Source organism: Globicephala melas, chromosome 2 (assembly GCF_963455315.2).
Source record: "Globicephala melas chromosome 2, mGloMel1.2, whole genome shotgun sequence".
Taxonomy (NCBI): domain Eukaryota; kingdom Metazoa; phylum Chordata; class Mammalia; order Artiodactyla; family Delphinidae; genus Globicephala; species Globicephala melas.
This window is the reverse complement of record NC_083315.2, coordinates 37,336,008-37,355,417: the sequence shown is the minus strand read 5'-3', so window position 1 is coordinate 37,355,417 and position 19,410 is coordinate 37,336,008. Positions and strand designations below refer to the sequence as shown.

At 39.2% G+C, this 19,410-nt stretch overlaps 1 protein-coding gene and 1 pseudogene across 1 annotated transcript in view; one reads left to right on the top strand and one right to left on the bottom strand.

Moving 5' to 3' along the window:
* Positions 1 to 19,410, bottom strand: part of AP3S2 (adaptor related protein complex 3 subunit sigma 2) — a 58,014-nt gene that overhangs the window by 25,337 nt on the left and 13,267 nt on the right. Inside the window, exon 4 of the mRNA XM_030878632.2 lies at positions 4,573 to 4,644. Coding sequence (XP_030734492.1) covers positions 4,573 to 4,644 — 72 coding nt within the window. The remainder of the gene's footprint in view (positions 1 to 4,572; positions 4,645 to 19,410) is intronic.
* Positions 5,501 to 9,751, top strand: LOC132596802 (arginine/serine-rich coiled-coil protein 2-like; annotated as a pseudogene).

Sequence of the window (19,410 nt, the reverse complement as noted above, 5' to 3'; positions counted from 1 at the left end):
AGTGTGACCAATGTCAATAACTAGTGAATCTAAACACAAGATATAAGAAGGACTCTATGGAAAGAAGCACAGGTTTTAGTGACTGACTGGCTATTGGGGGCAAGGAAGAAGGAGGAAAGGTTTTGCGTGTACATGACACAGAATACTGGTAGCACCACCGGAAAAGGGAAGCTAAGGGAAGAAACAGTTTTCAGGAGACATGTGCTGAATCTGGCTACGGATAAGAAGTGGCAAGAAGAAACAAGATACTAGAATGAAATGAGAAAGAAATGTCTTCGAGCAGTTGGGAAAAATAAGACTCAGGCCACACATCAGGACTAGAAATACCAATTCACGAACTACCTAAGTGGATAATAGTTTAAGTATGAGAAACAGATGAGATCTAAGATAGAAGCAGGACAGGGAAAAGAGTGAAGTGAGAGATGACTGACATCATAATTTACTGGTAGAAGGTGGGAAGAGAATAAGAGAACCAGGAGGGTTCTATGTGACAGAAACAAAGGTAGGAAAAGGATTAAGGCAGTGCTTCATGGAATGATCAACGGCATCAAATACTGCAGAAACACTAAAGAAGGTGAAGATTGGCAAATAGAATTAGGAAATAATCAGTGAATCTGGGGTAGAAGTGAAAACCAGGCTATAGGCTCCAGAAAAGGAACAGACGAAGTAGAAATGCAAGACTGGGTATAAATCACTCACACATGAGGAGGTTTACCTTAAATGAAATGGAAATGAAACGACAGTTAAAAGGAGCACTAGAAGCATGGGGAGAGCTGTATTCTGTAAGAGATTGGGACAATCTGGCGAAATTTGTAGTTATAGGAGAAGGAGCAAATAAAGACACCTCGGAGACGAGTTGAAGAACCGAGATTATGCTGCATATTAGGGAGAGATAGGAAGAGGACTTAGTTCTAGAAATGGAATGGAATAAACCTTCCTTTAAGACAGGAAGAAAGGGTGAGTGAAGAGGTGAAGAGAGCAGCGGTAATAAAAAGAGGACATTGACAAAAATAATTTAGAAGCTGAGAAAGAAATCTCAAGATTAGAAAAAAATTGCCAGGGCAGCAGGAATTGAGTCATTTCTGGACCTTACACAGGCCTGCTACTCCAGCCACAACTGCTTAGGGGAATGGGGCAGCTATCCATGACAACCCAACGCAGAGTGTAACCGCCTGATGGGAATTCCTGACTTAAGGTGGAGACTAATTAAGAAGGACTGCGTTCAAGGTGACATTCCTCCTGTATTATGACTGGTCCTTTGCCTATATGAGTAAAAGACCATTTTCTACTATCAATAGAAGATATGCCTGAATTAGCAACTGCTCTACATAAGGGCAAAGGTAAGCTTGAAATCCCACTGAAAGAAAGTCCGCTGTTGGAAGACACCTTTAGACATTCTACAGGCGAGTACAGTGAGATTTGGTCCTTGCATCATCACTTTTCAAAAACCTTAGGAGATATGGACAGCAATTTCCTGACGTCATAGAGCAACTAAAAATAAACAGTTCTATAAACTGTAAAAGAAATGTGCAGCAGCAGCAAAACACTTCATAGAACTCATCTGAAGATAAGACATATGAGAAAGAACAATATTTTTATGGCCTTTTATTTCCTTTAAAAGACACGTGCAATAAAATAGTTGGGACTGGAATTACTTTACTGCTTTAGCAGGTATCCTCACAAATATTTAAAGAACAATATTAGAATGATAAGGCAAAAAATCATGATTACCCCAGGAGATGGAGAAAAAGCTTTTGATACATTTTAACACCCTTTCATGACTAAAAACTCTTCGCAACTAGAAAAAGAAGAAACTTCCTTTAACTTGATAAAGAATATTTACCCAAAAACTTGCTATACTTCAAATACTATATATACAGCAAATACTGACAAGATGAAGACTTCGCTTTGAAATTATGAACAAAATGAGATGCCCACTATCACCACTTCTATTCAGCATTACACTGGAGTTCCTAGTCAGTAAAGCAAGGAACAGAAAGAAAGCTACAGGATTGAAAAGAAATGGGCAAAATGTTTACAGATAAAATATCAGAATTAGTAAGTGTTTAACACAATCTCTGAATTCAACATCAACTTGCAGAAATAAAGTGATGGATATATTATATAGCAACAATAAACAAAAAATGAATATTTAAAACATCATTACATAAAAAAACAGGTATCTAGGAATAAATTTAATAAAAGATATGTAAAACCTCTATGGGAAAAATTGTAAAAGTTCACTGAGAAACCTCAAAGAAGACCTGAAGAAATGGCTATACCATAACATGGATAAAACTTGATATTGTAAAAGTGTAAATTCTCCTGAAATGTTTTATAGATTCAATGCAATTCCAATCAAAATCCCAACAGGTGTGCGTGTGTGTGCATGTGCGCATGTGTAACTTACAAATTGACCCTAAATTGCACAGGACCAAGCTCAACTTCCCATAGGACCGCAACTGCCTCCTCCAGGTGTATCATCCTATAGGCCCCCCAAGTTTTCAGGTGTTAGGCATGTGGCATCCTGAGACAACTTCTAGAGACAGATGGCACCCAAATAACAGACTACCTGGTATCCAGGCAGTTTGTCTATCTCCTCACTGGTAAGTCTGCTCCTGCAGTTGTCTGATAAATACAGAGGGCAGGGCTTCCCTGGTGGTGCAGTGGTTGGGAGTCTGCCTGCCAATGCAGGGGACACGGGTTCGAGCCCTGGTCTGGGAGGATCCCACGTGCCACAGAGCAACTAAGCCCATGCGCCACAACTACTGAAGCCCACGTGCCTGGAGCCCGTGCTCCTCAACGGGAGAGGCCACCGTGATGAGAGGCCCGCACACTGTAACGAAGAGTAGCCCCTGCTCGCCTCAACTGGAGAAAGACCACGTGCAGCAATGAACACCCGATGCAGCCAAAAATAAAAAAAAAATTTAAATAAAAAAGAATATAGAGTTTCTTTTAAAAAAAAAAAAAGAAAGGGCATTGGGAGAAGGGGGCGGGAAGCCACTCTACCAGAGACAGGCCCTGACACACCTTGCCATGGTGACAATGGGAGGATGGGAAACCTGTGCCTCCTCTTCTCTTGCTTGGGAATTCCCAAGCAAAGCCTATCCCTTAATCCATGAGCTGAGAATGGCTTGGTAAGCAACAGGTGGCATCCCCAAAGGAATCCACTTTGAAACCAGGTGTTAACCCCAAGGTTAACACCTTGTATTTCACAATTTTAAAAAAATTGTTTTAAAATAATAATAGGGCCTATAGAAAGCATTCCTCTGTTCCCTCCATATTCTCAAGTCTCTTTAAGTCTTAACTTTTTTTCCCCACTAGTACAGAAGGAAACTAGAGCTATGGCTCTCCTTGACAGAAATTACCAGATAGCAGCACCTTTAACAACTGACAAGCCTAAAACCACTCTAATTGCCTGCAAAGAGGAGGTTGAGAGGTCTCTGAAGTTTCTAAAGTCCTTTCATATGAAAAGGGAGAGTAACCACCTCAAAAGTATCAGTCAGTCCCGGAAGTCTTGTGAGGCTATCAGGGAGCCCCAAGTCAAGTATCTATAAAAGGAATGGGGTTCTGTGATTCTCTTGCACCAAGCTGCTCAGGGAGCCACACAGCCAAGCCACATGTTGAGAGAGAAAACTGTACTCCATTCCAACACCCATTGCATTAGCCCAGAAAATGCTATCTGAGAACCCTGGGAGAGTTAACTGAGACTGAAGATCCTACTGGAAAATGAAAGTGCTCTAGATGGCAATGATGGATCTAAAAATAACCTATCAATAAAGGATCACGGCATAGCAATGGGTAGTAGTCTCCTAAACATCATTATCTCCCTCTAAGGGCCATGGATCATTGTGACAATAATCAGTGGAAGAAAAACCAGGACCAAGCAAATCTAAGATGCACCAACCTCCACCAATGAACAGCACTGGGTAGAGCATGTGCCCAGCTGGATAAAATAAATGTGGCAGCTCCTATCCCCTTGCTGGCTATCTCCCACATTTAATTTGGCACATGAGGACATAAGCCATGTCACAGTTATGGTAGCAACACAAAACTGAAAACGTGTACTTCGGACCACTTCAGTTCTGCCTGGCAGGCTCCCCTACAGAGTATCACCTGACCTCAAACTATGTTACTGATGTCTTAGTCACTATATTACTCTTTAGAAAAAGGGTACATTTTACTAGCTAAGTTCAAAACCATGATGTGTTTATTTCAAAGCTTCACTGTCACTGGACTATGCCTGAGAAACTCATTTCAAAATCAATACAAAACTATTTGTCTCACCATTGGCCTGGTAGCCATCATTGCCCTAAACCAAGAAGTCCGTCTGTGAAAACATGAACCATAATATAGGCCCAGTAATTATCCTGTGTGTGTTAAAACTGGTAACAAATCTCAGCAAAATACTCCCAAAACTATTAAACTTATGTTATTAAGTTTAATAACTTAGGTTCTAGGACTATCCCTAGAGTAAAAAAACCAAAAGAAAGAACATGAAGGTGTACAGATGGCTAGAGATGTCCAAAGTTCTTAGTTTCCTAGTAACCCTGGTTTGGGAGAGAAGGTTACCTTATCCATATGGAAGATCAAATCCAATTCACAAACATTTTCGAAACACTTATCCAGAGTCTCCACAAAAACCTAGGAAACAAGGAGAAATAGATACACAAGTCACATCTTCATAAATGTCACATCTGAAAGTAAAGGGGGCAGTCAAGATACTATTTACCTTATGATAAATCTCAAACCCCCGCCCCCCCCCCCCCAAAAAAAAACCCACCGCAAACCTCCCAGCACTAGCTGATCACCCTACTTATCCCAATTTGAAGGGGACAATTGAGGACAGGACAATCTTGTTTTCAGTATAGCAATACAACCAGCAGACACATGAGGCTTTCTTTCCCCCTTTATAAGATGCCAGCTGATATAAAAGAATAAAGATCAATAAGAATCTGTTCCCCTTGTAACAGGACACAATTGGAAACATTGGTGGTTATATTATCAAGGCTTTGACTGGAATGTCATATTTGAGAATGATGTGCATGGAATCAGATATGACCTGAGAGCTTTAAGGAACTAAAGTTGACTTTATGAAGCCAATGTTAATAAAAATGTTTTGGAAAAAAAAAAAAAAAAGAATAACGAAGTAACAGCTACTTATAATACTATGTCCTTTCCCCAAGCCTCCACATATACATGTAAAAACATTTTTCATTATCATGGTGCTAACATAGCTCTGTCCTGCTAATTTCAATGAACATTAACTTCAAAACACTTTTCCATGAATCAACTTAATTAACATGCTTACGATTTTAATTTACTTTAAATATAACATTTAAACAGAAAATTTATATACAAATTTATAATTTGTATATTATAAATACTTTATAATTAAGCTATAAGGGTATAGCTTAATGAATTTTCAGAATGAGCATATCATGTAACCACCATCCAAATATTGAAATGGAGCACTACCAGTTCCCTAGAAGCCCCCTTCATGCCCCCTCAGACCGTATCCTCTCCAAAGGTAACCACCATCCTGACTCCTACCATCACAGTTTAGTTTTGCCTGTCCTTGAATTTACATAGAAGGCGTCATACATCATGTACTCTTTTCGTTTGGCTTCTTTCACTCAACAATGTTTGTCAATTCTTCCATGTTGTTGCATGTCATAAAATCTTGTACATATTCACTGCTGTATAGTATTTCATTCTTGAATTTATTTATCCATTCTCCTATAGACATTTGAGTTTTTTGTTTTTGACTGGGTACAAATTGATATAAATGGAAACTATACTTCCAACCACTCTGGAAAACTATTTGACATTATTTACTAATACTCTGTGATCCAGCAATTCTACTCCTAGGTACATACTCAAAAGAAATGCATACAAATGTATGCCAAAAAACACATATAATAATTTCATAATAGCATTATTTATAACCCTATACATTTTTAACAATGACTGAAAATCCACTGTAAGGATAACATACATAAATATGGGTTTTCAGTCACTGTACTGGGCAGTGAGCCCTTAGAATCCGGCAACTCAAGTCCTTCAGTTTGAGGAAATTTCATCAAATAATTTTGTTGAGAATTTCCTCCCTTCCATATTCCTCATCTTTCTTTTTTTGGAGCTGTTTATATTGGGGTATTCGACCTCCCATTTTCTTATCTTTTCTGTCTCATTTTCCTCTCATGTTTTTAATTTTTAAGAGATCATTCTGCTCTGTGTTTCCTGTTTATGAGCCCATTTTTGTTTGTCTTCCTTTATTTCTCTGTGGCTTAGAGATAGGGGGCTGTTTGCTTTATTGTTAAAATGAGTTGAATTTTACTGTTGGTTTTAGTCTCCATTTTCCATGTCAGAGCCTTTCCTCAGATGTCTGATTATCCTTGTTTTTTATTCATAAGAATTAAAGGCTGATTGGAAGCTCTGTAATAATGGCTATTTGCTGGGAATCCTACCCTCCACCATGGCCCTGGGCTTTTAAATTTCATTTTCCTTAGATTGGTCAGATTTCCCAGAGGAATTTTACAATCTCCTGCCTAAAGAGTAAAAGACTAGCTGTCAGAAATTTGGGAGCTGAGTGGCAGGAAAAGGGTTGGAAAGTTAGTATACAACATTCACAAGGCATATGTTCACTTAATCCCCCCGACTTGTACCATCGACTGTCTAGAATTGGAGAAAGGACTCAGGGATCTAACTGGTTCTCAGCTTTCCTTGACCACTCCACACCCACACCACAGTGAGACTCTGTACAGCTAGCTTTGTGCCTTTTGAGGGTTCCACAGTGTGTAGCAGGTTGGCTGTCAGCTTTCTCTACTGCTGGCCTGGGGTGTGACCTCCTTGGACCAGCCAAGTGAATACCAGGCATTCATACTCTTCCCTTCTTTCAAACAATTCCTTGCTACTGTCTTCTCTCCTGTTCTCTCTGTCCTTGTGGGTATGTATGTTCTTTTAAAATTCATGTTCTATAGTTTTAAAGGAAGAAAATGAACTTAGAAGTGTGGGAGCTCCCAAGAGGACTTTTTAAAACATGAAACTGACAAAATCTAAAATTCTTAAGAAAATAAAATGTGAAAGAATACCAAGAACATTTGGACAAACAATGATAATAAGAAATGACTGGTCTTACTAGGTATCAAAATTCATTGTAAAGCTTTGGTAATTAAAGGAGTGTAATACTAAGATAGAAATGAAAGTATGGATCAGTGGGACAGAATATAAAATACTGAAACATATACATGTTTATAAGAAAACAATTTTTTTTTCTGGATGGGATAAATCATTTTCATTACTATCAAAGGCATAAACACGAGTTGGAAATTTGTTAAAAGGTCAAAGTTCATTAAAAAAAACCTACTGTAAATTAAGGTAATGTAGATTAAAATGATGTAGATTAAAATGCATCATCTGTCTCTTAAATAAAGTAATACTTCCCATAAAAAGCAAAGGTGGGCTTTTGCCTTAATGCTGAATAACGCTGGTTCTAGAATCCTGTGCAAGTCTGAGCAAAAATGCATTCTCTGAAAATTGTTTTCCACTTATTGTGAATGTCAATAGATCAAGTTCAAAGACAAGGCATGATTAAAAACTGCCATTGTCTTAAATTCTACAGGCTATGAATTTCAGATAAGTTTCACCAAAAAGTCACAGTTGACAAAACCAGTGAAGCACAGGGACACAGCACAGACACTTTGGGTTTTGAAGTTTGAGAAAATTGAAGTAGAAAGTTGATTTTGTGCGGAATACTTTTACATGCTCTAGGAAGCCCCAGAATCACGACAGCTGTAGCAGTCTGTGAAAAAGTCACTATAGCCTGCTGTCACCAAGTTGCCTCCATATCTGTAGCTCCCATACCGGGTGCCAGCATTCATGTAGCCTCCAATGGTTGGCACCACCAAATCCTCTTCCTCTCCCTCTATTGCAGATGTCCCCTCCTCTGCCCTGCCCTGGTAGGTCTGGGAGTAGAGGCACTTCATTTTGCATGGAGCCTCCCATGCCAAGAAAATACAATTTTTGATAAAGATGGGAAAATTGATGGGAAAAAGATGATCTAGACAATAAATAGTGTCAGGACAAATGGCTATCCTTTGGGGTAAAAAATATTGTACCTGGGCTTCCCTGGTAGTGCAGTGGTTGAAAGCCGACCTGCCGATTCAGGGGACACAGGTTCGTGTCCCGGTCCGGGAAGGTCCCACATGCCGCGGAGCAGCTGGGCCCATGAGCCATGGCCGCTGAGCCTGCGCGTCCGGAGCCTGTGCTCCACAACGGGAGAGGCCACAACAGTGAGAGGCCCGCGTACCGCAAAAAAAAAAAATATATATAGTACCTATCTCAATACAGATATATAAATACCTTAAAGATATTGAGCTAAATGTAAAAAAAACAAAAAAAACTAACAAAGCAATGGCAGATCCATTTTATGCCATCTGGGTCTCTCTTGGAAATGATTTAGTCATTCTGTGGGATGCTTCTGGTTAGCTGACACTGTTCAAAGCAGCAAGTGGAGATGCTGCCTAGCACCAGGACACGTGAGGAGAACCAGCCCATATTTCTCAGCAGCACTGTGCCAAGGGGCTGTTTTCATTAAAGAGGGTTAATGAAATTAAGATTGGTGTATTAGGGGCTTCCCTGGTGGCGCAGTGGTTGAGAGTCCGCCTGCCGATGCAGGGGACACGGGTTCGTGTCCTGGTCCGGGAAGATCCCACATGCCGCAGAGCGGCTGGGCCCATGAGCCATGGCCGCTGAGCCTGCGCGTCCAGAGCCTGTGCTCCGCAACAGGAGAGGCCACAGCAGTGAGAGGCCCACGTACCGCAAAAAAAAAAAAAAAAAAAAAAAAAAAAAAAGATTGGTGTATTAGTCTGCTTGGGCTGCCACAACAAAATACCACATGGTAGTAACTAAGTCTGTGTGGCTTAAACAACAGACATTTTCTCACAGTGTTGGAGGTTAGAAGTCCTAGATCAAGGTTTGGCAGGAGCAGTTTCTCCTCCTGGCTTGCAGACAGCTGCCTTCTCCCTGTGTCCTTGAATGGCCTCTCCTTGGTTTGTGCATGTGGAAAGAAAGAGATCTCTGGTGTCTCTTCCTCTTCATAATTATAAGAACACCAGCTGCATGAGATCAGAATCCCACCCTTAGGCCTAGTTTAACTTACTTCCTTAAAGGCCCCGTCTCCAGATACAGTCACATCGGGGGTTAAAGGCTTCAACATACAAATTTTGGGGGGACACAATTTAGTCCATAACAATTGGGTTCTCAGTAGGCTAGTGATCCAGAATAAGATGGAATAGCTCCAGAAAAGACATCCCCAGATAGAGATCAAAATGAACAGTCAGATGTATCTGTTTCTCCTAAAGCTTTCTCAAAACATCATTATTCAAGATCATAATCAAGGTCAAGAGAAAGGAAACAAAAGTCACATAATGTAGGAAGAAACCGCAGGAGCCAGAACATAAGCAAACAGCATGCTAATGCATGAAGGGACTGAAACGAAGGTGCTACAGACTCAGATGGCAAAATAACATGACATGAATCTAAAACTAAATTAAGAAACAAATCTGGGGAATAAAATGACAAGGAACATTCTTCTCACAAAGGAAAAGAGCAACTAAATTCATCTGCAAATGGTGAGAACAGACACAAATACAAAGAATGAAAGTCACCAAGAGGCAAAAGTCATTCAACATCTAAGTCTCATAAAAGGCATCACCTTAGTAGAAGCAAGGAATGGAAAAGGTCTTGATCCTACAAGGTTGGAAAGGGCAGACAAATTACAAGAAAAGGAAATGGTGTAAAAACAAAAACAAGAAGAAACAGCTGCAGCTACTGGAGATTCTGTTCTCAATGTTGCTGCCCTGTTGCCATCAAGAACACAAGTAACTCCTCAGGTAGCTACAGAGGCTCAAAGGGCAGCCCCACAAGCTAAACCTTTGGCAGAGATCAGAATAGCCACATTTAGCTATTATAACACAGCAGCTGTGACTCCAATGAAATTCGCTGAACAGAAATAAAAAGGAAAACACTGGATATAGTTCAGCTGATGAAGAAAGTTACAAGACTCTGAAGCAACAGGAAGTACTATGTGGAAATCTAGATGCTCAGTATGAAAAGATCATAAACTCATACACAAAGAGGAGTAGGATTGGGTCTCACTCTTCAACGCGAGGAATGGATACAGGTTGAAAAAGATCACACATTTAAAGTATGGGAGGGACTTCCCTGGTGGTCCAGTGGTTAAGACTCCATGCTTCCACTGTAGTGGGCATGGGTTTGATCCCTGGTTGGGGAACTAAGATCCCGCATGCTACAAGGCGCGGCCAAAAAAAAAAAAAAGTATGGGACTTACAGAGTTCTTGTTCTGAAGTCAGGTCCTTGTGCACCAAACAGCTAGCATTCTAATTTGCATGGATGTCATGCTGACTTTAGTATATTGAAAAATGATTTTTACCACAAAAAAGAAATGATAATTTTGTGACATGATAAAAGATGTTAGCTTGATATGGTGGTAATCATTTTGCAATATATAAGTATATCAAGTCAATACACTATACATCTTAACTTTACACAATGTTATGTGTTATACATCAATTATACCTTGATAAAGCTGGGGGAAAAAAGAAAAACATCATTTTTTGTAACTATTAAATCAATGATACTGGTGTTAGTGTTGTAATCAGGTTAAATCTACTTCTATCAAACTTGATAGGCGGGGACTTCCCTGGTGGTGCAGTGGTTAAGAATCCAACTGCCAATGCCGGGGACATGGGTTTGATCCCTGGTCCGGGAAGATCCCACATGCCATGGAGCAACTAAGCCCTTGCACCACAGCTACTGAGCCTGCGCTCTAGCGTCTGCAAGCCACAACTACTGAGCCTGCGCACCACAACTACTGAAGCCCGCGTGCCCTAGAGCCCACATGCCACAACTACTGAGCCCACATGCCACAACTACCAAGCCTGCGTGCTTCAACTACTGAATCCTGCACACCTAGAGCCCGTGCTCCGCAACGAGAAGCACGCGCACAGCAACAAAGAGTAGTCCCTGCTCACCACAACTAGAGAAAGCCCACGCGCAGCAACGAAGACCCCGCGCAGCCAAAAATAAATAAAATTTTAAAAAACAAACTTGATAGGACAATATTTTTTAGCTCATGAATTCTACTTTTCAAATATATAAAAGCTGCACATGGGATAAAATCTCACACAAATTTTTTTGCATCCACTGTCTTGTGTACCTTTGTTAACTTTTTACAGTTATTTTCATCTCTTGAAACATGAAAGAAATGTTATGTAGATTTCTTTAGACAATCTGGCCAATGTGCTACATAATCAAGCACAAATAAGCTGGGTGGCGATAATAATAAAAATGGTTTTCTCAAAAGAAAAAAAAAAGCAATGGCAATACTGGAGAATATTTTTATATACCTTCAATCTACAAGAAGAAAGACAAGCAAACCTAACTATATAAAGTTAAAAGACAAATGGACTAGGAGAAAATATCTGCAATAAATATAACAGAAAAGGATTAGTATCCATAAAGTTAGGAAAAAAACAAACGCTTACAAATGAATAAAACAAATGAGCCTGACTTCCCTGGTGGCGCAGTGGTTAAGAATCTGCCTGCCAATGCAGGGGATACTGGTTTGAGCCCTGGTCCGGGAAGATCGCACATGCCATGGAACAACTGAGCCCATGCGCTACAACTGAAGATCCCACATGCCATGGAGCAACTAAGCCCGTGCGCCACAACTACTGAGCCTGCGCGTCACAATTACTGAGCCCACGTGCCTAGAGCCCATGCTCCACAACAAGAGAAGCCACCGCAATGGGAAGCCCACACACCACAACGAAGAGTAGCCCCTGCTCGCCGCAACTAGAGAAAGGCCGCGCACAGCAGCAAAGACCCAATGCAGCCAAAAAATTTAAAAATAAATAAATAAATAAATAGATTTAAAAAAACAAAAACAAATGAGCCATTAGAAAAGTGGACAAATGCTATGGTCAGACATTTTCAAATACAAAATGACTGGTAAACAGTAAAAGATATGTGGCCTCACTAGTATTCAAGCATGCTAGGGAAAACAACAAATTTCTATTTTTTCACCCATAAGACGGCAAACATTTGAAAATATCCTTAATATTTAAAGCTGGTAAGGTTATGGGGAAATAGGACTTTGGGGAGAGGCAATTAGGCACTATCTAACAATTTAAAAAGCACACATCTTTAATTAAAGCAGCAATTCCAATTTTAGGAATCTATCCTAAAGAAACTAACACACGTGCATACAGATGCATGTGCAAGGATATCATTGCACAATAATTTGCAATAGGAAGAAACTGGGAGAAACCTGAATGCCCAGGGTACTGAATAAAAGATTATAAATAAAAGACTATGATATATTAATATTGTGGAAAATCATGCATCACTAAAAAGCATATATGAAGTGGAAAAAGCGCCAAGACTTCTAAGTGATTAAAAAAGCAAGTTGCGGAACTATGTATGTAGTGAGATTACTTTTTACTTAAAAATTAAATAATGTATGTGACATGTGTGTGTGTGTCTGTGTGTGTACATGCATTAAAAGGCTTAATAGTGGCTACCTCTAGAAAGAGGAGTGGTATATGAGAGGGGAATGAATGCTAAGGGGGAGGACTTCTCCATTATACTTAATATATTTACTTAATATATTTAATGACCTATATGGGAAAAGAATCTAAAGAGTAGATAATATGTATATGTATAACTGATTCACTTTGCTGTACAGCAGAAACTAACACAACATTGTAAATCAACTATACTCCAATAAAAATTAATAATAAAAAAAAAGGAATGGAATACTGATACATGCTAAAGGAATGGAATACTGATACATGCTACAACAATAGATGGATATTGAAACTATTATGCTAAAGAAGCCAGTCTTCTGTGGTCCTTCTGTGGTCCAGAAGGACCACATATTATACAAATCTATTTTTATGAACTGTCCATAATAGGCAAAACTATAGATACAGGAAGTAAATTAATGGTTGCCTAGGGCTGGAGTTAGGAGGCAGTTGGAGGGAAATGGGAAGTGACTATAATGAGTAAGAGGTTTCTTTTTGGGGTGATGAAAATGTTCTAAAGTTGGTTGTGATGATGGCTATACAACTCTGTGAATATACTAAAATCCACTCAATTACACACTTCAAATGGATAAACTGTATGGTATGTGAATTATATCCCAATAAAACTGTTTTAAAAAAAAAAAAACCTTACTTTTTTAAATAAAAAGAATATATCCAGGTACTACTTGTATAATTTAAAAAACCCAAAACAATGTACTTGAAATTCCAAAAAGGGGCCTACATTTATACAGAAATTTAAGTTAAACTAGAAGTAGCAAAACAATGGGAGACTGAATAATTTGAAGAAACTGGAACATGATACAGAGAAAAAGAAACTCAGTTCCATATCTCAGAATATACTGAAATAAATCTTGTGTGTGTTAAAAAGATTTAAATAATCTTTGTGCTAAAAACTTATTAAAACATTTTTTAATTGAAAACAAATGATTTGGAATTTTGTCCCAATTGGAAGATAAACTTATGACTAGTGAAGAAGTAGAGGAGATAAACATAAAGTGGATAGTTTCAACTATGCTGAAGTGCAAATAATGAAGAGCGTAAAGTAAGAATTAGAGGGACGGCTGTATAATGGTAAAGAAATATTTGTGAATATAATGATGAATAAAAGCTTAATATCCTGGGCTTCCCTGGTGGCGCAGTGGTTGGGAGTCCACCTGCTGATGCCGGAGACATGGGTTCGTGCCCCGGTCCGGGAGGATCCCACATGCCGCTGAGTGGCTGGGCCCGTGAGCCATGGCCGCTGAGCCTGCGCGTCCGGAGCCTGTGCTCCGCAACGGGAGAGGCCACAACAGTGAGAGGCCTGCGTACCGCAAAAAAAAAAAAAAGCTTAATATCCTAAAACTCCAGAATAAACCATGGGATATTAGGACCTTTTTTGAAAAACAAAACAAAACAAAACTGTAATGTAAGATTTGAAAGGAATGAATAAATGCAAGGAAATGCTACTTTAAATTCACTTCTAATTAAAATCCAACAGGGACTTTGGGGACCTTTACAAATTATTCAAAAATGTATAAGGATGAATAAATGGTTATAACTATTGGAGAATATTCTGAAAAAGAACCGCACACAAGGGGAATAACCGGTCTTACTGGGATATGAACCTATATTAACAACAAGTAAAACAGTGCAAAATTAACACAGAAAGAGAAACATAACTCAGTGGAACAAAGTGAAGAGTAAACACTAAATAGCGAGTGATTACTGTGCACTAGGCATACACGGGTGTACTCTGGGGATACCTCAGTCAGCAAGTCACATTCTTGTCTGGGTTATGTTCTGGGTGTGAGAAGAATGAGGCAGATAACCAAGATCTTTTCCATTGTCACACATGCTCTGAAGGAAGTAAATAGGATGATGTGATGGGGGTTACTTCAAACAGAGTGTCAAGAAAGTCTCTCTGAGGATTAACATTTGAGCTGAGTCATGAATGAAGAAGCCAGTCTTTTGAAGAGCTGAAGAGGGAAACACCTGGGAAAAATCACTCCCGTGGATAGAACAGGTGCAAAGGCCCTGAAGCAAAAATGTACTTGGACTTGAGGAGCAGAAAGGCGGCTGGAATGGCTACAGTGAAGGTGACAGTGTATATGGTGAGATCGGACAGAGAGAGACAAAGGAGCCAGACCATGTCGGGCCTTGCAGGTTGTGATAGGGAGTTTGGATTTTACTCTAAACTTAACATATTATACATTAAGGTTTCTTCAACAAGGGGAGGTATAAATGGATTATTCACATTTAATAGAATCGTTTAGAAAAAAGTTAGTTTTAAAATAAACAAAAATATACAAAGAATTACTTTTTCATTGACTATAAGACAAACCATTATTTTTGTATTAACAAAGAAAAAAATGCTGTCAATTGTAACTGTAAGATATCATCTACTGTAATATACATCCTCATGTTAGTTATTAAAGTGTGAAAAAAATGTGTATCTTACAATAGATGAAATATAATATTATAAACCAGGAACTAGACTTAACTGGACAAATGTTTCAATTATATTACAAAAGGTTTACATGAAAAAGAACATTGTAAATTCACACATGGGGGGTTCCCTGGTGGCGCAGTGGTTGAGAGTCCACCTGCCGATGCAGGGGACACGGGTTCGTGCCCCGGTCCAGGAAGATGCCACATGCCACGGAGCGGCTAGGCCCGTGAGCCATGGCTGCTGAGCCTGTGCGTCTGGAACCTGTGCTCCGCAACGGAACAGCCCACAACAGTGAGAGGCCCATGTACCGCAAAAAAAATAATAATAATAAATAATAAATTCACACATGGGAAAAGTTGGCATGATTAATAAAAATAAAAATTCAGACATTTCTGAGGTACCACTCACCTCCAAGTAGAAATTAAAAATGACGTATTTCAATGCTGGAGTTAGGAAGAAACATAAACTCATATACTTCAGGAAGCATTATAAATTAATATAACCTTCCCGAATATCTATCTAGCAACATGAATTATAATTAGAAATATTAATCCCTTGACCCAGGAATTTCATTGGGGTGTGAAGAGACACAACAGTTTGCATAAAGACTTACAGCAGTTATATTTGGGTTAATTAAAAAAAAAGGAAAATGAAAACAATCAAACTAATAAAAAAAAGGAAAATGGAAACAATTAAACCATCTAGTATCTGTTCTACTGCTCTGCCACCTGGATCAGCTGAGAATACTCATTTTACCCATCCCCCATTGAAATGTTCTGCTTTGATTTACTCTTGAAATACAGAGGTTATGAAAAGGTGAGAAGCAGAAAATGCACAGTGGTCCATTCCTCCTGTCCATGTTCCTCCAAGACAGCCAAAAGCTAATGCCCCAACTACGGTGAGCTCTAAGTTTCCCCAGAATCACTCACATGAGCTTGCCCTCAGACTTCCTCAGAAAGGCCTCTTGTAAAACCCTCAGGGATACTGAAGTCAGATGGTGACACTGTTCAGCTTATCTTCTTGCGGGAGCTTTCATCTAGTAGTGGCAAATTATCCTTTCCTTACACAACTACTTACACTCAGTTTTTCCAAACTAACAAAGTATCATTTAGGGAATATACATCACATGATAAAACTATAAAGAGAAGCAAAGCAATGATCAACTTAAAAGTCTGAAGAAAGGGACTTCCCTGGTAGTCCAGTGGTAAAGAATCCACCTTGCAATGCAAGGGATGCAGGTTCGATCCCTGGTTGGGGAACTAAGATCCCACATGCTATGGGGCAACCAAACCCATGTGCCACAACTACTGAGCTCGAGTGCCTCAACGAGAGAACCCACGTGCTGCAAAAACTACAAAGCCCACTCACTCTGGAGCCCACACGCCAAAACTAGAGAGAGAAAACCCACACACCACAAGTAGAGAGAAGCCCGTGAGCCGCAATGAAGACCCAACACAGCCAAAAAAAAAGAAAAATAAAAGAAGGAAAATAAATAAATAAAGTCTTTAAAAAGTCTGAAGAAGGATGCAATGAACAAGGGGGACGGAACTGAGGAGGGACATACGGGGGCTTTGAGGTACTAGCAATGTACTATTTCTTAATCTGGGTGAGAGTTTCATTTTATTGGCATTCCTCAAACTGCATAGGCATGTTTTCCGTAGTTTTTGTATATACGTTTCACAATAAAAATTATTTAAAAAACAGCAATAATCTTATTGGGATTCTGATTGGGTTTTCAGTAATTTATAAGCTGGAAGTACAGCTGACACTTGACCAACACAGGTTTGAACAGCGCGGGTCCACTTACACTCAGATTTTTTTCAATAGTAAACACTATAGTACTATACAATCCCCAGTTGGTTGAATCTGAAGACGCAGAACCACGGATATGGAGGAACCGTGTACACGGAGGAACTGGGTATACAGGAGGGCCTACTGTAAATTATATAGGGATTTTCGACAGCACGGTGGGTCAGCACTTCTAACCCCTGTGTTGTTCAAGGGTCAACTGTACTGACAGTTTTAAAAGTTTTTTCCACAGGCAAAGCGTATGTTTTATTCATATATTTTGCTCTTTTATCATATTTTCCGTAGAATTTTAAAGTTTTCTTCATATAGATCTTACACATTTTTTACATTTATTCTTGGGTATCTTAAGGAAGGTTTTCCTACTGTGAATGGGCCCCTTTTAAATATTATATTTTCTAACTTATTATTGCTAAGGGAAAGCTATTAGTTTTTATACATTAAACTTGTATCCAGTCCCTTACTGAACTATATTGCTCATTCTAATTGTTTTCCAGTTGATTGTTTTGGAATTTCTAGGTAGATAATAATTTCATCTGCAACCATTATATATTCTGAAGCCTAGTGAAGCCAGTCACTCATTACTGCCCTTCTTCCCTCAGAACATACTTCTGCATTTCTTGGCCATTCACTTTTCCTCATAAACTTTCTCTTTACCAAGTTCTATACAATCTCCTGGATTGGGACTTCCCTGGCAGTCCAGTGGTTGAGACTCCGTGCTTCCACTGGAGGGGGCACGGGTTGGATCCCTGGTTGGGGAACTAAGATCCTGCATGCCATGTGGCATGGCCAAAAAAAAATTTTTTAAAAAAAAGATCTTCTGGATTTATACTTGGTTCCCCATTTAATCTATTGATTACTACTGTCATCTTTGCTCAACTCTTCCCAATAAGGGGCTTATAGCTCCACTGATTTGAAGTATTCCTTTATGTTTTTCCTTTAAAATTTTACAATTGTAGGGACTTCGCTGGTGGTCCAGTGGCTAAGACTCCATGCTCCCAATGCAGGGGGCCTGGGTTCGATGACTGGTCAGGAAACTAGATCCCACATGCACCAACTAAAGATCCCACGTGCTGCAACTAAGACCCAATGCAGCCAAATAAATAAATAAATAAACAAAGATTTTATAATTTTATTGGAATCAATATCAAGTATTCCATACTAAGTTAATTTCTAAACACTAAATATCCTTTGTCACTACTGTAAGTGAAATTTCTTTAATTATGAATTTCCTAGCTGTTTTCACAAAAAATAGGAAATTCAATTTTGACGAACTGATCTCATATTCTGCCATGTTGCTCATATCATTCATTACTTGCCACAATCTCCCCCCCCTTTTTTTTAAGGTTTACTAGGTACATAATCAGGCTCTCTTACAGTAATAACTTACCTCTCTCCTCCTTTACTATGTTACTTCTTCATTTCTTTTTTAATCACTCATTACAAATGTTTGCTCAAATTAGAATAACAGTAAGAGACACCTTGTTTTCATAAATGCCTGTAGATTTCTCCCCTGAGATAACACTGGCTCTGGCTCTTGGTTTTAAAACTAAAATTGGCTGTTTCTGGGTGACTGGGGGAGAAGAGAAGAAAGATGTTTTCCACTGTATACTCTTGGTATTCCTTTTGAATTTTGAACCACATAAGTGTATTATTTCTTCAACAATAAATAGTTTATACTGAATAAAGAAAACATGCACTAAATAATCAAGTAAAAATGCTTCCTATTCCAATTTAAGAGTATTTCAGAAACATAATTTGGGTAATCATTTCTCTCCGCACGTACTGATGAAATTATATTAGTTATATTTTTCTTACTGTTGTAATAGAGACTCTAAGAATATGTCATTGTTAAACTGACTTGTATCCTTGGAATAAAGATTATTTGGACATAATAAATAATTCTTCTAGTATGCAGTATTCCTGAGAAAGAATTTTAGAGCTAGAAAGAACACCTAGTATACTTATAAATAAACACACATATACACACACACACACAGAGCCAAAACATAAAACAAAAACCCTAACGCCAACAAAACTTAAATGATTTAAGACCATGCTGCTTGCTAACAGGAGAGTCCAAAACAAGAGCCAGGTCTCATGACTCCTTGGTTCAACTGATTATTCGCTAAGATTTTATTTAATAATTCTGTCCAATAAAAATATGCAATATCAGGGACCTCCCTGGTGGTGCAGTGGTTAAGAATCTGCCTGCCAATGCAGGGTACACAGATTCAATCCCTGGTCCAGGAAGATCCCACATGCTGCAGAGTAACTAAGCCTGTGCACCACAACTACTGAGCCTGTGCTCCAGCCCGCGAGCCACAACTACTGAGCCCACGTGCCGCAACTACCGAAGCCCGCGCACCTAGAGCCTGTGCTCCGCAGCAAGAGAAGCCACTGCAATGAGAAGCCTGCGCACAGCAACAAGGAGTAGCCCCCGCTCTCCGCAACTAGAGAAAGCCTGCGCACAGCAACGAAAACCCAACGCAGCCAAAAATAAAATAAATTTTTTTTTTAAATGCAGTATCTGACTCACATTTT